Source organism: Lethenteron reissneri, chromosome 52, assembly GCF_015708825.2.
Source record: "Lethenteron reissneri isolate LAM-NWPU_2019-01 chromosome 52, ASM1570882v1, whole genome shotgun sequence".
NCBI classification, from domain to species: Eukaryota; Metazoa; Chordata; class Hyperoartia; order Petromyzontiformes; family Petromyzontidae; genus Lethenteron; species Lethenteron reissneri.
This window is the reverse complement of record NC_083830.1, coordinates 6,899,645-6,923,883: the sequence shown is the minus strand read 5'-3', so window position 1 is coordinate 6,923,883 and position 24,239 is coordinate 6,899,645. Positions and strand designations below refer to the sequence as shown.

General features: G+C 58.9%; 1 protein-coding gene across 1 annotated transcript in view; it reads right to left on the bottom strand.

Annotated features, from left to right (window-relative positions):
- The window catches only part of LOC133355875 (protein spire homolog 1-like), a 45,684-nt gene that overhangs the window by 8,280 nt on the left and 13,165 nt on the right, over positions 1–24,239 (bottom strand). The window contains 11 exon segments of the mRNA XM_061573288.1: positions 87–140; positions 3,189–3,349; positions 3,586–3,676; positions 3,865–3,950; positions 6,855–6,896; positions 7,603–7,732; positions 8,667–8,753; positions 9,460–9,639; positions 10,134–10,232; positions 14,624–14,749; positions 17,318–17,635. Of these exon segments, the coding sequence (XP_061429272.1) occupies positions 87–140; positions 3,189–3,349; positions 3,586–3,676; positions 3,865–3,950; positions 6,855–6,896; positions 7,603–7,732; positions 8,667–8,753; positions 9,460–9,639; positions 10,134–10,232; positions 14,624–14,749; positions 17,318–17,635 (1,374 nt within the window).

The window sequence follows — 24,239 nt, the reverse complement described above, 5'->3', positions numbered from 1 at the left end:
GACGGACGGGTGGACACAGAGACATTGGCGGGGGAGGTGGAGGGGGGGGGACGTTGATCGGATCCCAAGACGCTCGCACCCCTTACCATGATCAACATTCCGTCGGCACGGTGCAGGACCGGCGGTCGCGGTCCGACTTCCTGCATTGATTAGAAGCGTGCGCAGAGAAAAGGCAGCAGGGAAAGGGGGGAGGGTGGTGTCGTAGAAGAAAAAAGATCGCCAGAACACAAAAACACAAAATGCGAAACGGGGAAAAGGACAAAGCGAAAAGAACGACACAACACCGAGCAGCGACGGGTTAGAGGGAGATCACACGCGCGCGGCGCGCGTCGCAAAATCAGCCGGGGTTAAGGGGGCGGGCGAGAGTGAAGCGGGCGAGCCAAGCGGGGTGGTGGGGCAGAGGACGAGGGACGAGAGGGCGAGAGCAAGCGTTGTCCACCCTCGGTTGATTGGGGCGCTGGGTGGCAAGGAGGGAGAGGGATCGGGGGGGCATGTGGGGGCGGGGGGGGTCGGGGGTCGCGGGGGCGGCTCGCAGGACGTACCGGCACCCTCGGAGCCCAGGCTACGGGCACAGCGCAGGGCTAACGTGAAGGCAACCGCCGCTGTGTTTCACAGACAAGTCGATCTGTGGCGTTACCCATTCGAGCTATCATTTGCGATAGACAGGTCACTTCGGAAAAAGACGTTAGTAGCTCAGCGGGCTTCGCCTGGTCAAATAAAAATAGTTAATTGTTACCGATTTCACTTAATAAGTTTACTAATCCTATACTTTGCACTCCTATCGTCTTTTCGCCGCATTGCTTCGTCGTAACTTTCGGACCCGCAGCTACTGGAACATCTGTGATACAAAGAGCTTTGGAGCTTGTCGGATTCCTCCAGCAGAAATATTCTGATTGCGAGTAGCTTGCGGGTTCACCCAATTTTAAACATACAGGCGGTCCCCGGGTTACGGAAAGGGTTAGGTTCCGCAGAACGAGCCGTAACCCAATTTTCCGTACGTCAGAAACTGAACAATTTTACGACCAGAATCAACATAAATCACATAGCCGGAAATAGTTGTGCCGCCTCTACCCGGTTGTTGTTGCCCAAGTTGTGCCTCCCGTACCCAGTTCGTTGTGCCAAAGTTGTGCCGCCTCTACCCGGTTCGTTGTGCCAAAGTTGTGCCGCCTCTACCCGGTTTGTTTTCTCAGTTCTCTAGCATACACGACTGTATGCTACAAAAGGAAATTAATTACATAACGCTACAAACATTTTCCATTTGCCATAATCCTTGTGAAGTTTGGGCTCGGTGAAGTTCGGGCTCGCTAGGGGGCCCCCGCTCATTGTCGCCATCGTCGCGATCCACGGGCAGATAGCCCCCCCCCCGCCACCCGTAGGTGCCCGCTGCTGCACGTGTCGTCAATTTGTTTGCACTTCCCCGTCGTCTTGCGTCACTAGGCACAAGCAGTGGCCCCATCTGTCTGGCACCAGTCTCTTACGTCGTCGTCAAGACGATGTCCGCGAGGTCTCCCACCCACCCCCACCTCTCTCTCTTTCCGGTTCTATCCATTTTTCCCCAAACAACAACAACACTTTAGAAATTTTCCCGTTCGTTGTCCATCCTACGCGCGTGTCCGCACAGTGCCATTTTCACATGGGGCCACTACGGCGACCTCGAAAACACATCGCCGCCCTACCCTTCTCTCAACCCTCCGGTTCGTCCTGAATGCCGATCCCCACGGGGGAACAGTGGGGAGAGTGGGGGGGGGGGAGGGAGGGATTCGGGTGGGGGGGGGCTGGTGGGGTTCAGGAAGGGTGGTGGGGGGGGGGCACACCTGCAGGGGAGCCCACTGGGGGGCGTCCGAACAAACCAAGTGCAGGGCCTTGCAGAGCAACCCGGCCGCACACAGCAGCGAGACCTCCAGGGGCCACGAGGAGAGTCCCAGGGCCCCCCCCATCGCCGCCACGGGGGGGGAGCCCTCCACAGGCCGCTGGCCAGCAGCGGGCCCCCCACAGCCGCCACGGGGGGGGAGGACTACGGTGTCACCGGTAGGGGGTGGGTGGGGGGGAGGAGGGGGGGGGCCGGCGGTCAACGGGGTTAGAGGTCGCCGGATGTTGACACTGGCGGCGGTGGCGCCGTCGTCCGTGCAGTTCGGCGGGCGGGGGGGGGGGGCCATATGCCCCGGCGGCCATCTCGGGGTCGATCACCGCCACTCACCGCCGGCGCGTGAGCGTAGCCCGGAGGTTGGGCTCGGTAGGAGGGGGGGGGGGGGGGGAGGTTGGGGGGCGGGGGGGGGGGTGCGATGAAGCATGGAATGGGACGCAATGCGCGCGGCGCGGAAGTGCGGTCGTGGCACCGCGGAGTGAACCGCGTGGAACCCGAGTCTGGCTCCCAGCCTCACCGCTCGGCTACAAACCTTGGGCGTGGGTGGCGATAGCGGCGGTGGCGATTGGGGGGCGGTCGTGGAGTATTGGCGGTGGTGTTCATGTGGTCATGTGGTCATGGGTGGCGGGACGGTGGCGATAGCGGTGGTGGCGAAGGTCGTGGGTGGTGGCGGCGGCTTTACCGTGGTGGGTGACGACGAGGAGTTGGTGGTGGCGACTCGCGAGGGAGGCCAACGGGGCGGAGGACACGATGATGATGGGATACGACACGAGGGACGCACACACACGGCAACGCCACCCTGGTGGCGCCTCTGGTGGTTGGGCCGGTGAGGGCGGCGACTGACTGGCGGCAGTGGTTTTTGTGGTGATGCCGGTGGTGGTTGTGTTGGTGGTGTTGGGGGTAGCCCTTGCAATGGTTGCCGCGGTGGTGATGGCGATGCTGGTCGTTGCGGTGGTTCTACTTGCACTGGCGATGCCGATTGTCGTCGCAGCGGTGTTGTGGCGGTGGTGTTGGTGTTGTGATGGCGATGGTGGAGTTGTGACGGTGGCCGTGTAGTGGCGGCGGAGGTGGTGCTGTGACGGTGGTGTTGGTGTTGTAACGGTGGTATTGGTGTTGTGACGGTGGTGTTGGTGTTGTGACGGTGGTGGTGGTGTTGTGACGGTGGTGTTGGTGTTGTGACGGGTGGTGTTGGTGTTGTGACGGTGGTGTTGCTGTTGTGGCGGTGGTGGAGTTGTGACGGTGGCCGTGTGTAGCGGCGGTGGAGGTGGTGTTGTGAAGGTGGCCCTTTGGTGACGGTGCCGGCGTCGGTGGCGCCGTCTCTCACCAGCGAGCGCGAGTCCTGGCGCACGGGACGTGGGAACTCTCGCGCCGCCGTGGTGGTCGGCGTCTCCTTTTCGATGGAGTGGCGCCGCGGGCCTGGCAAGCGGCGCTCCGGCTGTGGCGTCAACGACACCGGCATGAAGCTCAGGTGCAGCGAGCGCCGGTCTGCGGGCGCCGGCAGTGCGGGGGAGGGACGGGGGGGGAGAGCGGGTGAGGTGGGGGGGGGGGATCCCAATGTTTTATACCGCGGCCGCGTGTTGGTTTGGCGGCCGCCCCAGTCAAGACCCCGGGCCTCCTTCCCCCCCAAGCCCACCTCCAACACCCCCCACCACGACCCGGCATGGTTGTGGCCTCACGCACGCACACACACACACACGAGCTGGCGCCGCGGTGGTGCTCACCCCGGGGCCCTGCGTCGCGCAGGAAAGGCGACATGTCGCCCAGGTAGTCGAGTGTCCCGGCGTCGCCGAGGTTGCCCTCCTCCTGCTCCTCCTGCACGCACGCACATGCAAACACACACAGGCACACGCACGCACATGCACGCACACAGTCCCAGCGCTCACCAAAGCACACAGACTGGCAACCAACTCATGCTGCTGGTGGTGGTGGTGCTGGTACTGGTGCTGGTACTGGTGGTGCTTTTGGTGGTGGTGTTGCTGGTGCTGCCGGTACCACCGCACCTCGAACTCTGCCTCCATCTCCGCCAGCGTTGGCGCCTTCAGCAGCTTCTTCTTGCGGACGCGGCGCCCGTCCGGAGTGTCGATGTCTGACCACGGCACGCACACACACAAACACACGCACACCCACACCCACACACCCACACACACGCACCCACACACACAAACACACACACACACACAAACACACCCACACAAACACACCCACACACAAACACACCCACCACGCACCAACACTATTACAGCAACACCAATACGGTAACACCACCCGCGGTAACATCACTATGGCAACACCACTATGGTAACATCACTATGGCAACGCAGCGGCACCACCACTACGGCCACACCGGCAACACAGCGGCACCACCACGACGGCACAGAAGCAGCGGCTGAGAAGCGACGGATGGCGTGGGATGGTGGGATGGTGGTGGGGGGGGGAGCGCGCGGGATGGTCACGGCACAGGGAAACTGCAGGCTCGGCCGGCAGATCTGGGCCTTGTAGCGCCAAGGTCTGGCCTGGACGTCCCGCGGCCGTGACGGCTCCCCTGCCAACTGTCCCACACGCACAGACACGTACAGTAGCGAGGCACAGACACGGACAGTGGCGAGGCACAGACACGTACAGTAGCGAGGCACAGACACGTACAGTGATGAGGCACAGACACGTACAGTGATGAGGCACAGACACGGACAGTAGCGAGGCACAGACACGGACAGTGACGAGGCACAGACACGGACAGTGACGAGGCACAGACACGGACAGTAGCGAGGCACAGACACGTACAGTGGCGAGGCACAGACACGGACAGTAGCGAGGCACAGACACGGACAGTAGCGAGGCACAGACACATACAGTGACGAGGCAAAGACACGTACAGTGACAAGGCACAGACACGTACAGTGACGAGGCACAGACATGTAAAGTAGCGAGGCACAGACACGTACAGTGGCGAGGCACAGACACGTACAGTGGCGAGGCACAGACACGTACAGTGGCGAGGCACAGACACGGACAGTGGCGAGGCACAGACACGGACAGTGGGGAGGCACAGACACGGACAGTGGCGAGGCACAGACACGGACAGTGGTGAGGCACAGACACGGACAGTGGGGAGGCACAGACACGGACAGTGACGAGGCACAGACACGTACAGTGGCGAGGCACAGACACGGACAGTAGCGAGGCACAGACACGGACAGTGACGAGGCACAGACACGTAAAGTAGCGAGGCACAGACACGGACAGTAGCGAGGCACAGACACGGACAGTAGCGAGGCACAGACACAGACAGTAGCGAGGCACAGACACGGACAGTGGCGAGGCACAGACACGGACAGTGACGAGGCACAGACACGTAAAGTAGCGAGGCACAGACACGGACAGTAGCGAGGCACAGACACGGACAGTAGCGAGGCACAGACACATACAGTGACGAGGCAAAGACACGTACAGTGACGAGGCACAGACACGTACAGTGACGAGGCACAGACACGTACAGTGACGAGGCACAGACATGTACAGTAGCGAGGCACAGACACGTACAGTGGCGAGGCACAGACACGTACAGTGGCGAGGCACAGACACGTACAGTGGCGAGGCACAGACACGTACAGTGGCGAGGCACAGACACGGACAGTGGCGAGGCACAGACACGGACAGTGGCGAGGCACAGACACGGACAGTGACGAGGCACAGACACGTACAGTGGCGAGGCACAGACACGTACAGTGGCGAGGCACAGACACGGACAGTGGCGAGGCACAGACACGTAAAGTGGCGAGGCACAGACACGGACAGTAGCGAGGCACAGACACGGACAGTAGCGAGGCACAGACACGGACAGTAGCGAGGCACAGACACGGACAGTAGCGAGGCACAGACACGGACAGTGACGAGGCACAGACACGGACAGTAGCGAGGCACAGACACGGACAGTAGCGAGGCACAGACACGGACAGTGGCGAGGCACAGACACGGACAGTAGCGAGGCACAGACACGTAAAGTAGCGAGGCACAGACACGGACAGTAGCGAGGCACAGACACAGACAGTAGCGAGGCACAGACACGGACAGTAGCGAGGCACAGACACGGACAGTAGCGAGGTAAGACACGGCCATGCCGACACACACGGAAGCCAGGCGAATATTGGTTTCCCTGAAGATTTGTTTCACCACGGGAATTCAGAACCTCCTCTAACTCAGCGCTGGGCCTCCCCTCCTCCTCCTCCTCCTCCTCATCGCGCCGTCACGGCAGTGAAGCTCAACTCATCTTCTTGGTTCTTTCGGTAAAGTAACGTAGAAGGGAAGTAATAAAATAATAAAAATAAAACATAATAAAATAATTCTTACGACGTTTCGGCCACAACGCAAGCAGCCGTCCTCAGGTGAAGACCAGGTCTGTCATTCAGACGCTGTCGCCTCGACAGACCTGGTCTTCACCTGAGGACGGCTGCTTGCGTTGTGGCCGAAACGTCGTGAGAATTATTTTATCATGTTTTATTTTTATTATTTTATTACTTCCCTTCTATGTTACTTTACCGAAAAAACCAAGAAGATGAATCCTTGCAGTCACGAAAGCTTTAAATCGAAGCTCAACTCAGCCAGACCGGTACCAGACCTGGGTTACAACGGCTGGCAACCCGACCTCACCGCCTTCAGCAACCCCGCGCCGACCAGCGTGGCGAAGTAAGCCTGAACAACCCCCTAGGACCCGACAAGGCGTCCGTCATGGCGGCGGGGGCGGGACCTTCATCCAGCAGTGGATTGACAAATAAATAGATAAATACAGTAGTATTTATCTATTTATTTGTGGCTTTCAAGGAGAGAACCGGTATTCGGAGGGCGCACACAATCACAATTGCGTCGGCGCAAGCGGAGAGCTCGCGGGCGGGCGTGCATGTGGGGAGAGAGCAAAGCGAGGGAGCGAGCAAGCGGGCCGGCCCGTGACGACGGGGTCACGTGGCGGGGGGAGGGGGGTCAGCTGGTACTGTACCTGCCAGGTCAAAGCTCTGTGACATGCTAAGCGGTCTCAGGGCTGGGGAGGGGGCAGGGGGGTACCGGGTCACACACGTACGTACGCACACGCACACACACGCACACACACACGCGCACACACACACGCGCACACACACAAGGACACGCAGGGACAAAAAATAGAACCAAGGATGACAACAAAGTCGTGAAAGTAAAACGAAGACGCGTGGGATGGGAGGCGGGCGCAGAGGGATTGTGAGGATGGCGAGCGGTGAGCGAGTAGTGAGCGAGCAGTGAGCGAGTGGTGAGCGAGTGGTGAGCGAGCGGTGAGCGAGTGGTGAGCGAGCGGTGAGCGAGTGGTGAGCGAGTGATTGGTGAGCGAGCGAGTGAGAGAGTAGTAAGTGAGTGGTGAGCGAGTGGTGAGCGAGTGGTGAGCGAGTGAGAGAGTAGTAAGCGAGTGGTGAGCGAGCGGTGAGCGAGTGGTAAGCGAGTGGTGAGCGAGCGGTGAGCGAGTGATTGGTGAGCGAGCGAGTGGTGAGCGAGCGAGTAGTAAGCGAGTGGTGATCGAGCGAGCGAGTGGTGAGTGAGCGATTGAGAGAGTAGTAAGCGAGTGGTGAGCGAGTGGTGAGCGAGTGGTGAGCGAGTGGTGAGCGAGTGGTGAGCGAGTGGTGATCAAGCGAGTGAGCGGTGAGCGAGTAGTAAGCGAGTAGTAAGCGAGTAGTAAGCGAGTAGTAAGCGAGTAGTAAGCGAGTGGTGAGCGCACGCACCGGTCCGGCAGGGCTGAGGCAGGACGGGCGAGACGGGCCGCAGCTTGCGGTCCATGCGGATCTCGTCGAGCATCTGCTCGTGGAGACTGCGGGGTCGCTCCGGGGTCTCGCGGAGCTTCCGGAACGCGACCTACGAGCACAAAAAAAGACAAAGATCCCCCGCAAAGCCTTAATATTTTCTTGGGGCAAGTGCTGTTCGCGAACACCTACGAGGGGATGGGTGGCCAGCACCACGCTCGGCCGCCTTTGTCTCCCTAGTGATGATGTTTACATTCTAGATTTGAAGCTTTCGTGACTGCAAGGATTCATACTCTTAGGCTTTTTCGGTAAAGTCACGTAGGTAAAAAATGAAATTAATAGAAGTAATAATAGAAATACAATAATAAATCACGACGTTTCGGAGGCAACACAAGTCTCCGTCGTCTTCAGGTGGAACCGTCACAGCACAATTGCTGTATCAAGTGACGCTGGAGGAATTCCCGATGACTTTACTTGATACAGCAATCGTGCTGTGACGGTTCCACCTGAAGACGGAAGCTTGTGTTGCCTCCAAAACGTCGTGATTTATTATTTTATTTCTATTATTACTTCTATTAATTTTATTTTTATTTTTTACTTACGTGACTTTACCGAAAAAGCCTAAGAGTACGATTTTTACACACAGCACCAGGTACTCATTTGAGGCCGAGTCGACCTAGGGGAGGCCCAGGACCGGTTTGAACAATCGTCACTGGTGTTGGCCGTGAGCAGGAATCGGACCCGGTTCACGGGGTTCATAGCGCTGGTGTACAGACACACACACTAGCGTGTACACTAGTGTGTGTGTCTGCACACAGTAGTGTCCGCGCTAGTGTGTGTACACCAGTTTAAAGACACACACACTGGTGTACGCGCTAGTGTGTGTACACCAGTGTACAGACAAGGTTGCTGCGGGGAGGGAGAGTCAGAGGTGGGAGGTGGGGTCAGAACCTTTAGTTTGTTGTCCTTCCCCCTCCGCACCTCCGATTAGCCCGCGGTGCGACAGCAGTTCAACACTCACGTAAACACACGGAGGGCCAACTCACGGGGTTAAGTGGCGGCCTCGAGCGGATGAACTCCAGGATGACGTCGTGCGCGCTCTTCCGCACCCGTTGGGGGATGTCTCCGTTCACCTGACGGTGGTGACGGCAAGGACGTGGGGAGGGGGAGGGAATAGCGGGGGGGGGGGGGGGGGGGGGGGCACACACGGTGAGCGCACGGAGCAATAAGCAAAAGTAGAACCATGCACACGCTGCGGGATCGGCCGAGACGTACCGTACGGGAGGCGCGGTGTGAAAAACAAACGACAATGATGGTTGTGGTGGTGGTGGTGGGGGTGGCGACGACGATGGCGACGATCCGGTGCCTTAAAATCAGCCGTGCAGCGGTGTCACGTTACGTTCCAAGATGCGCAGCGAGATGACGCGTGTGACGCCACGCGTCATGAGGTCATCAAGAAACCGTTAAGTTTATTGCAATGCCTCTGGGCTCTATCGCTTCACTGAAACGAGGGAGACGGGTGAATTAACTCAGCCAGGCGAGGGGGTGGGTGGACAGTCAAATGTGGTAGTCCGGCCGTACCGTTATTGTCCACCTTCCTCCCCGCTCATGTAGGAATGGACAGATGAAGTTAAACGGGCCACACCATTTTCTTCCCCGGGAGGTAAAAAGATGGAGTAGTTGGCCCGTACCATTTTATCGATCCCCCCCGGCAGCAATGCAGGAATGGATGGATGAATGGGGTAATCGGGCCATACCATTCCACCCTCGCCATGGTGGGCGGGCGGGGGGCGGGGGAGGTAATTGGAGTGGTGGATGGATGGGGTAGTTAGGCCGTACCATGTCCCCTACCATGACCTTGCGCAGGTTGTATCGCTTGGCGCGGATGTCGTCCATGAGCATCTCGTAGGGCGTGAACTGGAACTCGATGGGCAGGCCGCTGTAGGGACGCATGGCCGCCACCTTTTTGAGCTTCACGCCGTGACGGAGCTCGCGCATCACCGGGCCCCACAGGCGCGCCTACGGGAGGGGGCCGGGGGGGGTGGGAGGGGGTGGCAAACCGGGGGTCAGGGGTCAGCACGTGGTGGAGGGGGCACATGGAGGTCAGAGGGGGTTACTTGGTGGGGGGAGAGTGTCAGAGGGGGGGGCTGCACACCTGGGTTAGAAGGGAAGGCACGTGGGGGTCGGGGATCACAGAGGGTGGCACGTGGGGGTCGGGGAGGGGGGGGTTACACGGTTAAAGGAGGGCACATGGGGTTCAGGGGTCAAAGGTGGGGTTGGTGAGGGGGGTCCTGGAGGTCGTGGGCGATTGGGGTCGAGCGAAGAGCCGCTGGCAGTGGAACCCCGACGCTGTGTTAATCCACGGCCGAGGTCAAACCCCGAGCCGGCTCAGGGATTCCACAACTCCACTACGGCCCCGACTACGACCCCACGGCTTTAACTACCACGTGACCCCCCCCCCCCGCAACCCCCTCCCCCCACCCCTTGACGACCCCTAGCGGCGAGCCTCTCACCCAGTCCAGGTGCTGCAGCTCGTTGAGCTCGAAGGAGTTGGGCGACGCTTGATTTCCGTCGCCGCCGCCGCCACCACCGCCCTGCATCTTCTTCAGCGCCTGCGGGGGGAGTGGGAGAGGCGGCGGCGTCAACAACGCCACCGGAAATCCTCGCAGCAGCAGCGGCAGTGGCAGCAGCGGCAGCAGCAGCGGCAGCAGCAGCAGCAGTAGCAGCAGCAGTAGCAGCAGCAGCAGCAGCAGCAGCAGCGGCGGCAGCAGCAGCGGCAGCAGCAGCAGTAGCAGCAGCAGCAGTAGCAGCAGCGGCAGCGGCAGCAGCAGCAGCAGCAGCAGCAGCAGCGGCAGCAGCAGTAGCAGTGTCAGCAGCAGTAGCAGCAGCAGCAGTAGCAGCGGCAGCAGTAGCAGCAGCAGCAATAGCAGCAGCAGCAACAGCAGCAGTAGCAGTGTCAGCAGCAGTAGCAGCAGCAGCAGCGGCAGTAGCAGCAGCAGCAGTAGCAGCAGTAGCAGCAGCAGTAGCAGCAGCGGCAGCGGCAGCGGCAGCAGCAACAGCAGCAGCAGCAGCAACAGCAGCAGCAGCAGTAGCAGCAGCAGCAGCAGCAGCAGCGGCAGCAGCAGTAGCAGCAGCAGCAGCAGCGGCAGCAGCAGTAGCAGCAGCAGTAGCAGCAGCAGCAGCAGCGGCAGCAGCAGCAGCAGCAGCAGCAGCAGCAGCGGCAGCAGCAGCGGCAATTGGCTCAGCAATCGAACAAAGACGGTCACCCGCATCGCGCGGCACGTTCAGATGCGCCTCTGCGGCCGTCTGGAACGCTCTTCCTTCCCATATTAGAAAGCCACTGGATATACGACCTTTTAAATCGTCTAGATTTAACACGAATTTCTTTAGAAATTAGTTTTGTGTTTGGTTTGTTGTCCTTCCCCCCGCGCACGTCCGATTAACACGGTCGGCTACGTCCGGCGCGCAAGAAGTTCAACAAACAAAGCGTCGCGTCGGGCGGCACAGCAGGCATCCTGCCCCCGGTGGTTGGCGGCAAGGGGAACACAAGAGGCGGGAGCATAGAAGTACAGGACAGCTTGGGGCGGGCGGGGGGAGGGGGCGGGCGGGGGAACGATTCCTCGGAGCTCACGGCTGGTCGTTCAAAATCGTAAAGTGCCCACCACGACCACGTTGTGGTCGGTTACTCGGGACCTCCTTTCAAAAACAAACACGACGGCCGCCCTCCCTCGTCATGCATGAAGGCTGGAAACCCCCCCACCTCCCCCTCCCCCACAGGCCACGGGCCGCGTGCCGCTCCGAAAGAAACCGCTGGGATTCGAGCGCAGGTATCGGGGGGGATTCCCGTGGCAAGAAGACAGGAGAGGGAGAGAGAGAGAGACGTCGGGGAGAGAGAGAGACGTCGGGGAGAGAGAACGACGTGGGCTAGGGATGCCGAATGTTGTGGATGTGATCAGCCAAAACGGTTGCGCTGGGCGGGACGCGTGTGCAGGATGGGGCGGTGGGACGGGGTGTCTTTGGGTCTCTGTGTGAGTTTGTGGGACTCTGAATCTGTGGGTCTCTGCGTAAGTCTGTGGGTCTCTTTGGGTCTCTGTGGGGGTCTGTGGGTCTCTGTACGAGTCTCCGAGTGAGTATGTGGCTCTCCGAGCGAGTCTAAGTATGTGGCTCTCTGTAGCGAGTCTGTGGCTCTCCGAGTGAGTCTATCTAAGACCACGTGCCGGGAGACTGCCGGGGTCAGACCGTGGAAGTCGCTGCTTCCACCGCGCAGGGATTTGGTGGATGGCAGCGAGCGGTGGATAGCGCTGATGAGATGCGGCGAGACGGTGGCATCGGCGGTGGCATCGGTGGCTTTGTCCACGGTGGCATCTTGATGGACGGTGAATCCCTTCCCACGACGCCGTCACGTCGCGCGGCCGCCAAAACAAACACGGCGACGGGCGGGCGCGGAGAGGCGTCTCCCGGCACACGGCACGCGGATGCAGCGAGATCTACCGCCACGCTCCGGTGTGCGTGCGTGTGAAGGTGTTCATGCGTGTGTGTGTGGTGGCCAAACCTCCCCCCTAGGTCGACTCAGCCTCAAACGAGTACCTGGTTTAGCCTCAACGGACCTTTGGGGAAAGTGCTGTTAGCGAGCACCGATGAAGGCAGGCACGGCACACGAGGTGGGTGGCCAGCACCGCGATGTTTACACGCCGCACCAGGTACTCGTTTGAAGCCGAGTCAACCGAGGAGAGGCCCGGGACCGGTTCAGATAATCGTCACCGGCGTTGGTGGCCATGAGCGGAAACCGAAGTCGGGTTGCCAGGTTCGTAGCACAGCGCGGTGACCGCTGAGCCACCGCTCAGCTACAACACAAACACACGCTGACAGTCCGTACATGCTGTGTGTTCACACACACACTACACACGCACCGACGCACACATTCTCTCACGCACTCGCACATGCGCTCATTAGCACGCTGTGCTCGTTATCGTGTTTTTCAAGAGCCGACGTGATAATGAACGCGAGCCGCCCTGCCAAGATTCCCATTACGACTGTGCGGAGCCAGGCCTTTGTCAGGACAGACACTGGGCTCGCGTTCCCAATGCCGGAATGTCTCGATCGCTGGTCAATAGCCCGCACACACACGCGCGCGTGTCTGTGTATGTGGCAACCCACCCCCTCGTGTGCCGTGCCAGCATTTATAGGTGCTCGCGAACAGCACTTGCCACAACAGTCTGTTTAGGCAATACGGAGATCTGTCTTTGTACGTGAGTGAGCGAGTGAGTGTGTGTATGTGCTCGCGAACACACACTTGCCCCTAAAAGCCTGTTAAGGCTATACCGGGACATCTTTGCCTTTGTGCAGGGAGTGGTAGTTTAGTGGCTAGCGCGCTGCGCTTCGAACCTAGCAGTCCGAGTTCAATTCCCGCTCACGGCCAAAACCAGTGACAATTATCCGAATCTGTCTCCTTGGCTGTGTGTGAACATCGCCACTGGGGAGACAAAGGCGGCCAGGCGTGGTGCTGGCCACCCACCCCCTTGTGTGCCGTGCCGGCCTTCGTAGGTGCTGCTATTCGCTAACAGCACTTACCCCAAGAGTCTAAGACTATACGGTGGATCTTTGTCTTTGTGTGCGTGAGTGAGGCTGAGTCCCCTAGGTCGACTCGGCCTCAAACGAGTATCTGGTGCAATGTTTGTAATTATCGCCGCTAGGATCTTTTTCTTTGTGCGTGCGCGAGTGCGTGCACCTAGCCTGGCACAAAGCTCTGCTGTGATGTCCCCGCCACTTAGCGGTGAATAACGGTTGTTGTTGTTGTTGTGAGTCTTCGTCTTTGAGTGGGTTAATTGTGTGTGTAAGCACTTGGCCCAACAGTCTTTTAAAGGCGAGTGAGTGAGTGAGTAAGTAAGCACGTGAGTGAGTGGGCGAGTAAGCATGCGTGTATGTCAGTGTGTGAGTGAGCGTGTATATGAGTGAACGCGTATGTGAGTGAGTGAGTGAGCGAGTGAGCGAGCGAGCGAGTAGGTGAGCGTGTGTGTGTGCGAGCGAGAGACTGAGCGAATGAGTAAGTGAGCAAGTGAGTGGGTGAGTCAGCATGCGTGCGCATACGAGTGAGTGAGCGTGATAGCGAGCGAGTGTCTGAGTGAGAGAGTGGGTGAGCGAGTAAGCATGCGTGTGTGTGAGTGAACGAGCGTGTGAGGTAGCGAGCATGTGGACGAGTAAGCGTGAGTGTGTGTGTGAGCGAGCGAGCGTCTGAGTGAGCCAGTGGGTGAACGAGTGAGTGTGTGTGTGAGTGAACGAGTGAGCGAGCGAATGAGCGAACAAGCGTGTGGGCGAGTGAGTTAGCGTGTGTGTGAGCGAGCGAGCGTCTGAGTGTCCGAGTGGGTGAGTGAGCCAGTGGATGAGCGAGTGAGCGTGTGTGCGAGTGAACGAGTGAGCGAGCAAGCGAATGAGCGAACAAGCGTGTGGGCGAGTGAGTTAGCGTGTGTGTGAGCGAGCGAGCGTCTGAGTGTCCCAGTGGGTGAGCGAGTGAGCGTGTGGATGAGTGAACGAGTGAGCGAGTGAGCGAGCGAATGAGCGAACAAGCGTGTGGGTGAGTGAGTTAGCGTGTGTGTGAGCGAGCGAGCGAGCGTCTGAGTGAGCCTGTGGGTGAACGAGTAAGCGCGTGTGTGAGTCAATGAGTGAGCGAGCGAATGAGCAAACAAGCGTGTGGGCGAGTGAGTTAGCGTGTGTGTGAGCGAGCGAGCGAGCGTCTGAGTGAGCCTGTGGGTGAACGAGTAAGCGCGTGTGTGAGTGAATGAGTGAGCGAGCGAATGAGCAAACAAGCGTGTGGGCGAGTGAGTTAGCGTGTGTGTGTGTGAGTGAGCGAGCGAGCATCTGAGTGAGCCTGTGGGTGAACGAGTAAGCGCGTGTGTGAGTGAACGAGTGAGCGAGCGAATGAGCGAACAAGCGTGTGGGCGAGTGAGTGAGCGTGTGTGTGAGCGAGTGAGCGAGCGTCTGAGTGAGTGAGCGAGCAGGCGAGCACCTCCTTGGCGCTCTGGATCTTCTCGAGGAAGGTGCGCAGCTCCATGGCCTCGGCGTAGAGCGCGCGGCACACGGCCTGGTAGTGCGACGGGGCTTCACGAGTCGTCCTCAGGTGTGACGTGCACATCTACCACAAAGACAAAAACAAAGATCCCCTCTATAGCCTGAACAAACTGTTGGGGCAAGTGATGTTAGTGAGCACCTATGACGGCTGGAATGGGACACTAGGGGGTGGGTGGCCAGCACCACGCCCGGCCGCCTTTGTCTCCCTGGTGGCGATGTTTACACACAACACAAGGTACTCATTTGAGACCGAGTCGATCTAGGGGAGGCCCAGGACCGGTTCAGATAATCGTCACCGATGTTGGCCGTGAGCGGTAATCGAAATCAGGTCGTTGGGTTTGAAGCGCAGCGTAGCGCTAACCGCTACACCACCGCTCACGCACACACTCACACAAAGATCCCCCCTGTAGCCTTATCACACCGTTGGGGCAAGTGCTGTTAGCGAGCACCAATGTATATTTAAACTATTTCGCACCGCACGTAGCCAACCGTGATAATCGGAGGCGTGGGGGAAGGACAATGAACTAAACACAAAACGAAATGAACTTTCAATTTAAATTTCAAAGTGTATAGCTCCAATGGCTTCCGAATTTTTCGGAAGGAAGAGCATGCCAGACAGCCGTAGAAACGCATCTGAAAGCAGGCGTATGCAGTGGCCATCTATGAAGGCCAGCATGGCACACGAGGGGGTGATGTGGTCAGGACCACACCCAGCCACCTTTATCTCTCTCCCCAGAGCATATATATTTATACACACACACAGACAAAGATCCCCCGTGTAGCCTATGCAGACTGTTGGAGCAAGTGCTGTTAGCAAGCAACTACAAGGGCCGGCACGGTGGTCAGCACCACCGTTGTCTCCCCAGTCCTCATGTTTTACACAATGCATCAGGCACTCGTTTAAGGCCGAGTCGACCTAGAGGAGGCATAGGACCGGTTCAGATATCCATCACCGATGTTGGTCGCGAGTGGGAAATGAACTCTGGTCACTGGGCTCGCAGCGCTGTGACCTTAATCACCGCACCACCTGCGTAAGACATGTGGGGGATCGGTGTCTGTGTACGTATGAACATATCACGCTGTGCGTGCGTGAGTGCGTGCGTGCGTGCGTGTTCATTCATTGCCACTAAAACACCGCCTGCCCTTTTCTTTACCAGCGCCCGTCCTGGCACAGACACCACAGTGACATCACCACCACTTAGCTGCAGTTGCTGTGGTTGTTGAAAGAGTGGTTGTGGGTGGGTGTGTGGGTGTGTGTGTGGGTGTGTGCGTGCGTGGAGAGTGGTGGCCCAGCGGCGAGTGCACTGTGCTAACCACTGGGCAGGGGATCGACGCTCGCAACAACGAGTGGAGCGGCGGGCGGCTAAAATGCACAGTGGGTGGGAGTGCAGGTGGATGCATCTGCCAGTCAAACAACCCATGGTGTCTGGGTCTGTCCCGTGACCTCCTGCACCTAACCTGGCACAGCAGTCAACTCAAAACATCTGGGTCTGTCCCGTGACCTCCTGGCAACAGTGAACAGTCCACACTTCACGTGATATTCTCAGGTGCACATGGCCTGGCACAAGTGCTGCGGTGACATCACCCCCACTTACTGGTGAATGGCGGCTGTTGTTGTTGTTGTGCTGCGTGGGTAATGCACCGAGAATCATCAGAGTTCCATTACCCCACGCCACCCCCCGCCCACAGAATGAACACAACGCATCCTGTTTTCCTGTTTTCTCTCCCGAGCCCGAGCAGTGTAAACACAACAAATCTCACGCACTTGCCAAAGCACACTGCACAAAAGCTCCAACGGACGTAAGAGCCGGCACATTTAAGAGCCAAAAGCGGACTGAATTGGAGCCGATTGGACCAAAGCCCAGGTTCTTCCAACGCCAGGGGAACAGTTGCCCGCAGCAGGAAAACACGCGCCCCGCTGCGAGAAAACCAATCGCTCATTCATTCACCATGTGACTCGCCCACTTATTCACCATCTCGCTCGCTCATTCACTCGATGCCGGTTTCTCGTTCAACAAAATAAGCTCACTCGCTCACACTCATTCATGCACTCATTCACTCATCATCTAACTCACCAGCTGACTCACTCACTCATTCATCATCTGACTAACCCACTCACTCATTCACCCACCCACTCACTCACCCATTCACCAACTCTTGCAGACTGAGACTCATCCAGGAGAGTTCTCACCTCCGTCAACAAAATAAATTTTAACTCCCTCGCACAAACCCATTCACTCACACACTAATTAATTCACACATTCATTCACCATCTCACTCGCCTACTCATTCGTCATATCACTTTCCCACTCACTCACTCACTCATTTATTCACCCACACACCCACCCACTCACCCATTCGCTCACCCTTGCAAATCCCCAGTCTCTTGACAGTTCACAATCAGAATCTGGACTGGAGGAATCCGATGAGTTACAAAGCTATGAAGTTCTTTTTCACCGATGTCCAGTATGGGGCGGGTCAGCGACTTGCCCCCCAAACCTTTGCCACCCAAAGCAGCTCAAGGTGTGCACCATCTCGATGCCAAAGAAGGGGGGGGGGGGCAGGGCAGGAAATCTCTGTCGCGATGTGCAAACCCGCCCCTCTCTTGTCCAGCAGCGAGCCTCGAACTCACCTTTATGACGGACTGGAACGGCCCTTCCGGACGGCTCACTCCGCTACCGCCGTCAGCGGCGGTGGTGCCGGCGGCGGTGCCGGTGCCGGCGGTGGTGGTGGCGTTGCCGGCGCCGGCCTCCTCGTCCTCGTCTGGCCCGTCGTAGCCCTCGTCGCGCAACGCACCTCCCCCGCCCTCGTCGTCCGTGGCCGCCGCGTCCTCCAGGCTGGTCATCCAGTCGATGAGCTCCTCCAGCGGCTGGCTCAGCTCACGCTCCTCGTTTTCATCCAGGCCCCAATCCAGGGCCTTGTAGATGACGAAGCCCAGCGAGCGCACCACCTGCGTACGACGACAAAGGTCCCACCCCGCGTAGTCTTGACGGCAAGCGCTGCTAGCGAGTAGCGGCAGCCTACGGAGGCCGGCACGGCACGCGAGGGGGGTGAGTTGGGCGGCACCGCACCCGCACCGCCTTTGCCCCCGCGCCGATGGTGTTTTACACACCGCTACTAGGTACTCATGAGGCCGAGTCGACCTAGGGGAGGCCTGGTACCGGTTCAAATGTGTGTTTGGACACGAGCGGGAATCGAACTCGGGTCGCCGGGTTTGTAGCGCGGCGCGCTAACCAGTACGCTACTGCTCCTCGCACGCAGTCACGCACACGTGCACACGCACCCACACGAACGCGTGCACGTGCACACGCAATACAAAGATCCCTCGTAAAGCCTCAACAGACTCTTGGTGACCCTCCAGGGCCCCCACCGTGGGTTTTCTTGCCATCGAGAAATCCAAGCTGCTGACATTATGCACTTCAAGAAGGCCATGGGTTGTGTAAGAACTACTTAAACGTTTTTTTTTTAACACGTGGAGCGATAAATACGCGAAGGAGATGTATTATCTACTTATTTATTTTGTCACATATATGCTCCACAACGACGCTATTGATGGTTTTGCATTCCAGGAAAGTAATATATATCAATGAATAACTGCTACGATTTCATGACATATACACGACGCTAATTGCTACGAATTAATACGTACCATCAATCAGATGTCGCAAAACACTTGGGAGGACTGAGTGTGCCACTTTACGGGTGGCAAGGCACGAGTTTTGGACGCTTGCCACAGATTGGTGGCCCTGGCCGGTGAATCCAACTTAGGCCGCCGGGTTCGAAGAACAGTGCCCCGACCACTGCACCACCTTGACGTGGTGTTTGATAATCGTCGAGGAATTTCTAGAATCAGATTTTTCGTCTGTTTGTTAATTCACAACAGCTGCAAGAAGACTCGCACACATGCACACACACACACACCGGCACGCACGCACACACACACACACCGGCACGCACGCACACACACACACCGGCACGCACGCACACACACACACCGGCACGCACGCACACACACACACACCGGCACGCACGCACACACACACACACCGGCACGCACGCACGCACACACACACAAACCGGCACGCACGCACGCACACACACACACACCGGCACGCACGCACGCACACACACACACACCGGCACGCACGCACGCACGCACACACACACACACCGGCACGCACACACACACACACACCGGCACGCACACACACACACACCGGCACGCACACACACACACACACACCGGCACGCACACACACACCGGCACGCACACACACACACACACACACCGGCACGCACACACACACACACACACTGGCACGCACACACACACACTGGCACACACTGGCACGCACACACACACACTGGCACGCACCCCCCCCCCCCCCCCCCCCTATATGATTTAAACAGACTGTTGGGGCGAGTAGCACCTATGAAGGCCGCCACAGCACACTTGGGGGTGGGTGGCCAGCACCACGCCTGGCAGCCTTTGTCTCCCCTAGTGGCGATGATTACATACCGCACCAGGTACTCATTTGAGGCTGAGTCGACCTAGGGGAGGCCCGGGCCTGGTTCCGATAATCATCACCGATGTTGGTGTCCGTGGGCGAGATTCGAACTTGGGTCACGGGGGTCCGTAGTTCAGTGCGCTAACCGCTACATTACCTCGTCGCACTCGCACAAAGATAAAGACGCCCCCACCCCAGCATAGCCTTTCACACACCGTTGGGGCAAGTGCTGTTAGCGAGTAGCACTGACGAAGGCCGGCACGGCGCACGAGGGGGTGGACAACCATCACCACGCGGCGCTGGAACGTCTCGTCGGCTCGAGCGCGCCCGTGTAATCCACACAGGTCAGGTGTCAAATTACAGAGTCATTTCTCACGACCGCACGCACACACACAAGACAAAGATCCCCCGTATAACATTAACAGACGGTTGGGGCAAGTGCTGTTCGGCCGGCACCGCGCCCGGCCGCCTTTGTCGCCCTAGTGGCGATGTTTACACACCACTGCACCAGGTACTCATTTGAGGCCGAGTCGACCGAGGGGAGGCCCGGTAACGGTTCAGATGACCATCACTGGTGTTGGCCGTGAGCGGGGATCGAATTCTGGTCACTGGGCTCGTAGCGCAGCGTGCTAACCGCTATGCTACCGCTCCACACACACACTCATCGACTCACTCACGCACGCACACGCATGGACACACGTGCACTAACAAACACACACACACGCGCACTCACACACACTCACACACACACGCGCGCGCACTCACATACACACACACACACACGCATGCGCGCACTCACACACACATGTGTGCGCGCACTCACACACACACGCGTGCGCACTCACACACACGCGTGCGCACTCACACACACGCGCGCGTGCACCCGCTCGCGCGCGGCCGCTCCCAACGCCGATCCTGGCGCGGCTCAGCCAATTAAGCCTCAATTAGCGGAGCGAGCGGCCTGCACGGATCCGATTAGTGGGGCTGGCGAGGCCGGTGGCGGCAGTGACCTCCGGCCACAACACAGGGACCCATTCACCTCCGACTCCTCTGACTCCGTGCCACCAACGTTGAGAAACCAACGGCGTTCATTTCATCGAAATACAAACCCGGACGCAACGCGATCTGGACACGGTCCACTTCACAGGACCCCCACTGTGACCCTACAGGGTCCCCGACTGCGTTTCTACAGGGCCCCGACTGTGACCCTTCCCGGGCCCCCCACTGTGAACAGATCTCCATCTGTGCCCCCTCTACTTGTGAAGCGTTGCACCCCATCAAGCGCGCAAACTCGAAATATACAGCAGCAGGCGTCAGGGTCGGGATCGAACCCAACCCCTCCTGTATACCAGGCGAGGTAGTTGACATGTCCTAGCCACCGTGATGATGATGAGAGAGAGACACGCAAACTCCAAATACAAAGCAGCAGGCGTCAGGGTCGGGATCGAACCCAACCCCTCCCGTATACCAGGCGAGGTAGTTAACATCTCTTAGCCACCGTGATGATGATGAGAGAGAGAGAGACATGCAAACTCGAAATATACAGCAGCAGGCGTCAGGGTCAGGATCGAACCCAACCCCTCCTGTATACCAGGCGAGGTAGTTAACATCTCCTAGCCACCGTGATGATGATGAGAGAGAGACACGCAAACTCCAAATACAAAGCAGCAGGCGTCAGGGTCAGGATCGAACCCAACCCCTCCTGTACACCAAGCAAGGTCGTTAACATCTCGCCATCATGGCGCCCTCCACCCGGGCAGATCCGGCACCGGTGGAGTTGGCACAGTGTTGACAAGGGACCTAGCGCTGACCGAATATACATGTCCGGGTTTAGTGGCAGCCCTTGGCAGAAGGACGAGACGGGGGGAGGGGTGTGTGGGCAGAGTGGGGTAGCTGTGGAGGACAGGTGTGGCCGAGTATAAGAATTGCTGGGAGGAGGAGGAGGGGGGGGACAGGTAGAGCAGACAGGTGAGTGGGGAGGGGTTCTGGGTTTCATTTCCTCAATGACGCTTCACTCCGATGCCACCGCCAACGTCGCTGCGTTGGGCTGGAGACCGCACACGAGGCACGCGCGGCACACGAGGGGGTGGGGGGCGGCCAGCACCATAGCAAAGACCCCCCTCGTACAGACTGTTGGGGCAAGTGCTGTTAGCGAGCAGCACCTATGAAGGCTGACACGGCACACGAGGGGGTGGGTGGCCAGCACCACGCGTACGCAACCACAACCCCCAAAACCCTGCCACCGCCCCCAACCCCAAAGTTGACGGGGGGCACAGCGGTAGCGCGTTTGCCGAAGAAGTTCGTGGTTAGACCCTGGCAAGCCGCCCAGGTTCATACTGCGGTGGTGCGGTGCACGAAGCACGAAAATGGATTTTTGTCGATTTCTTTCTTAATTTCTTCACGACGCGCCGCCCGCTTTGAAGTGGATGCTCAAGACGCCGGCGAAGTCATTCTGCAAGAACAGCGGGAGCCACTTTGTTTGCCGGAGTCACGGTCCCGACATCCCAACTCGGAGGAATTTGGCCTCAAGCAAAACAATAATACTAAATTAAAAAGAATAAAAAAATGACTCGACTGGGAGACGCGCGGTGGCAGCGCCCGTCGCTCCGCCACCGTGAGCGCGCGGGGGGGGGGGCAGGACCCTCCTGACAACGAGAGTCTGGAGACTCGGTCGGGGCCTTTCCCGGCTGCAGCAAGCGCGATAACAAAAATAATAGCGTCTCGGCACGCACACCTGCATCCCGCCACGCACACCTGCGTCCCGCCAGGCACACCTGCGTCTCTTCGCGCGGCGCCAGTGGGAGGTCCGCGGTCGCGCGCGACGTTCGTGCAAATGAGATGCAGATGAGATGCAAATGAGATGCAAATGAGATGCTCGCGCTACATTTCTGGCCGAGCGATCGAGCGAGCGGACGAGGCTGCGGGAACGAGACGACAATCGTTGGCGAGGATCGATCAATCGATCGATCGTAGGAGCGGGTGGAAGAGTAGGCCAAACACCCTCAGGAGGGGGGCGGTACTCTAATGGTGGAGGAGGCGCCTTCCGCTAGCAGTGGTGCGGGCGAAATATTGCAGGGCTGCACCTTTACCCAAACGCGAGGTGCTCGTTGAAGGCTGGCTCGTACGACGACAACAACAACAACCGCCGTTCGCCACTAAGTGGTGGTGACGTCACCACGGCGCTTGTGCCAGGCGAGGTGCACTGGATCGTACACGCACCAGGTACTCGTTTAAGGCCGAGTTCACCTAACGGGAAGGCCCAGGACTGGTGCAGATATCCGCCAACTTTGGTCAACTGGCACAGCGGTTCGAGCACTGCACCAGCCACAGCTCCCCCCCCCCCCCCCCCCCCCCCCACGTAGGTACGTACACACACTTTCGTACGCACGTGACCACGTGGTCACACAGCCATCACCCCTCCCCCTCTACCCGTGGGGTCCCCTGCCGCCTCCTCCTCCCCGCCCGTTCCTCCAGACCAGTGGCACGGGGCCCCGCCGGGCCGCGCCGGGCCCCGCCGGGCGAGTCTCAGCCGTAACAAGGCCGCTCGCATTCTCCCCGCGCCACGCCTGGTCGCACGGCGGCTATATTTACCGCCGCGACGCCGCAGCATTGTGTGCCGCGCAAAGCCGAGATGATCCCACTCAGCGGGCCGTGGTAATCGGCAGGGGCCCCCTTCAACCACAACGCCCCCCTCCCTCCTCCTCCATCGCTCAATCGGCCTCCCTACTTCTCTTCCTTCGCTCACCCGCTTCCTTGCGCCTTCCCACAGTCACTCCCTCAATGCCGCCCTCCCTCCCTCCTTCCATTCCACCTTCCCTCCATCCTTCCCTCCCGCCCTCCTTACATTCCTCCTCTCCCTTCCCCCTCCATCCTTCAATTCCCTCCATCCTTCAATTCCCTCCATCCTTCAATTCCCTCCATCCTTCAATTCCCTCCCTCTCTACCCTGCCTCCATCCATCAATCCGTCCCTGCATGCAAACAGAGGAGGAGGAGGAGGGGGAAGAGGAGGAGCAGGGGGTAGGAGGAGGAGGAGCAGGAGGAGGAATGTGGGTCCATGGAGACTGAAGAACGCGGAGACAAAGCACAAAGCCAAGGCCGCTCCGCTGGACACCACCCACACCGCCTGCCCACACTGCTCGCTCACTAAAATGTTCTGGCTGAGCGGATCTAGGAGGAGGACAGAACCGCGTGCTGTACACACACTTGTGTGTGCACATATGTACACAGAGGCGTGTATGCAGCAGCGATGTACACACCTGTAAAGGCAAAGATTCCCCCGTGTAGCCTGAACAGACTGTAGGGGCAAGTGCTGTTGGCGAGTAGCACCTATGAAGGCCGGCACGGCACACGAGGGGTGGGTGGCCAGCACCACGCCCGGCCGCCTTTGTCTTTCCCGTCACATTTTTACACACCGCACCAGGTACTCATTTGAGAATCGAGCTAAGGAAGGCCCAAGACCGGTTCAGAAAATCGTCAGTGGCGTTGGTGGCCGTGAGTGGGAATCCAACTCGGGTCGCCGGGGTTCGTAGTGCAGTGCGCCAACCACTGCGCCACAGCTCCCCACAAAAAAGACAAAGATCCCCCGTATAGCCTTAAAAGACTGTAGGGGCAAGTGCTGTTAACGAGTAGCACCTATGAAGGCCGGCACGGCACATGACGGGATGGGTGGCCAACACCACGCCCGACCACCTTTGTCTCCCTAGTGGTGATGTTTACACACTGCACCAGGTACTCATTTGAGGCCGAGCCGACCTAGGGGAGGCCCAGGACCGGTTCAGTTAATCGTCACTGATTTTGGCCTTGAGCGGGAATCGAACCCAGGTCGTCAGGTTCGTAGCGCAGCGCGCAAACCGCTACACTACTGCTCCCCACACACACACCTACACGCACACACCTGTACAAAGACCTCCTGCGTACGCACCTCTACACGCGCCAGCGCACACCCTGACCCTAACCTTGGCCTGACCCTGTGACCCGTTGACCTTAACCAACAGCCCGAGGAAGAGGACGTCACATTTGAACAGCAGACAGATCCACCTCAAAAC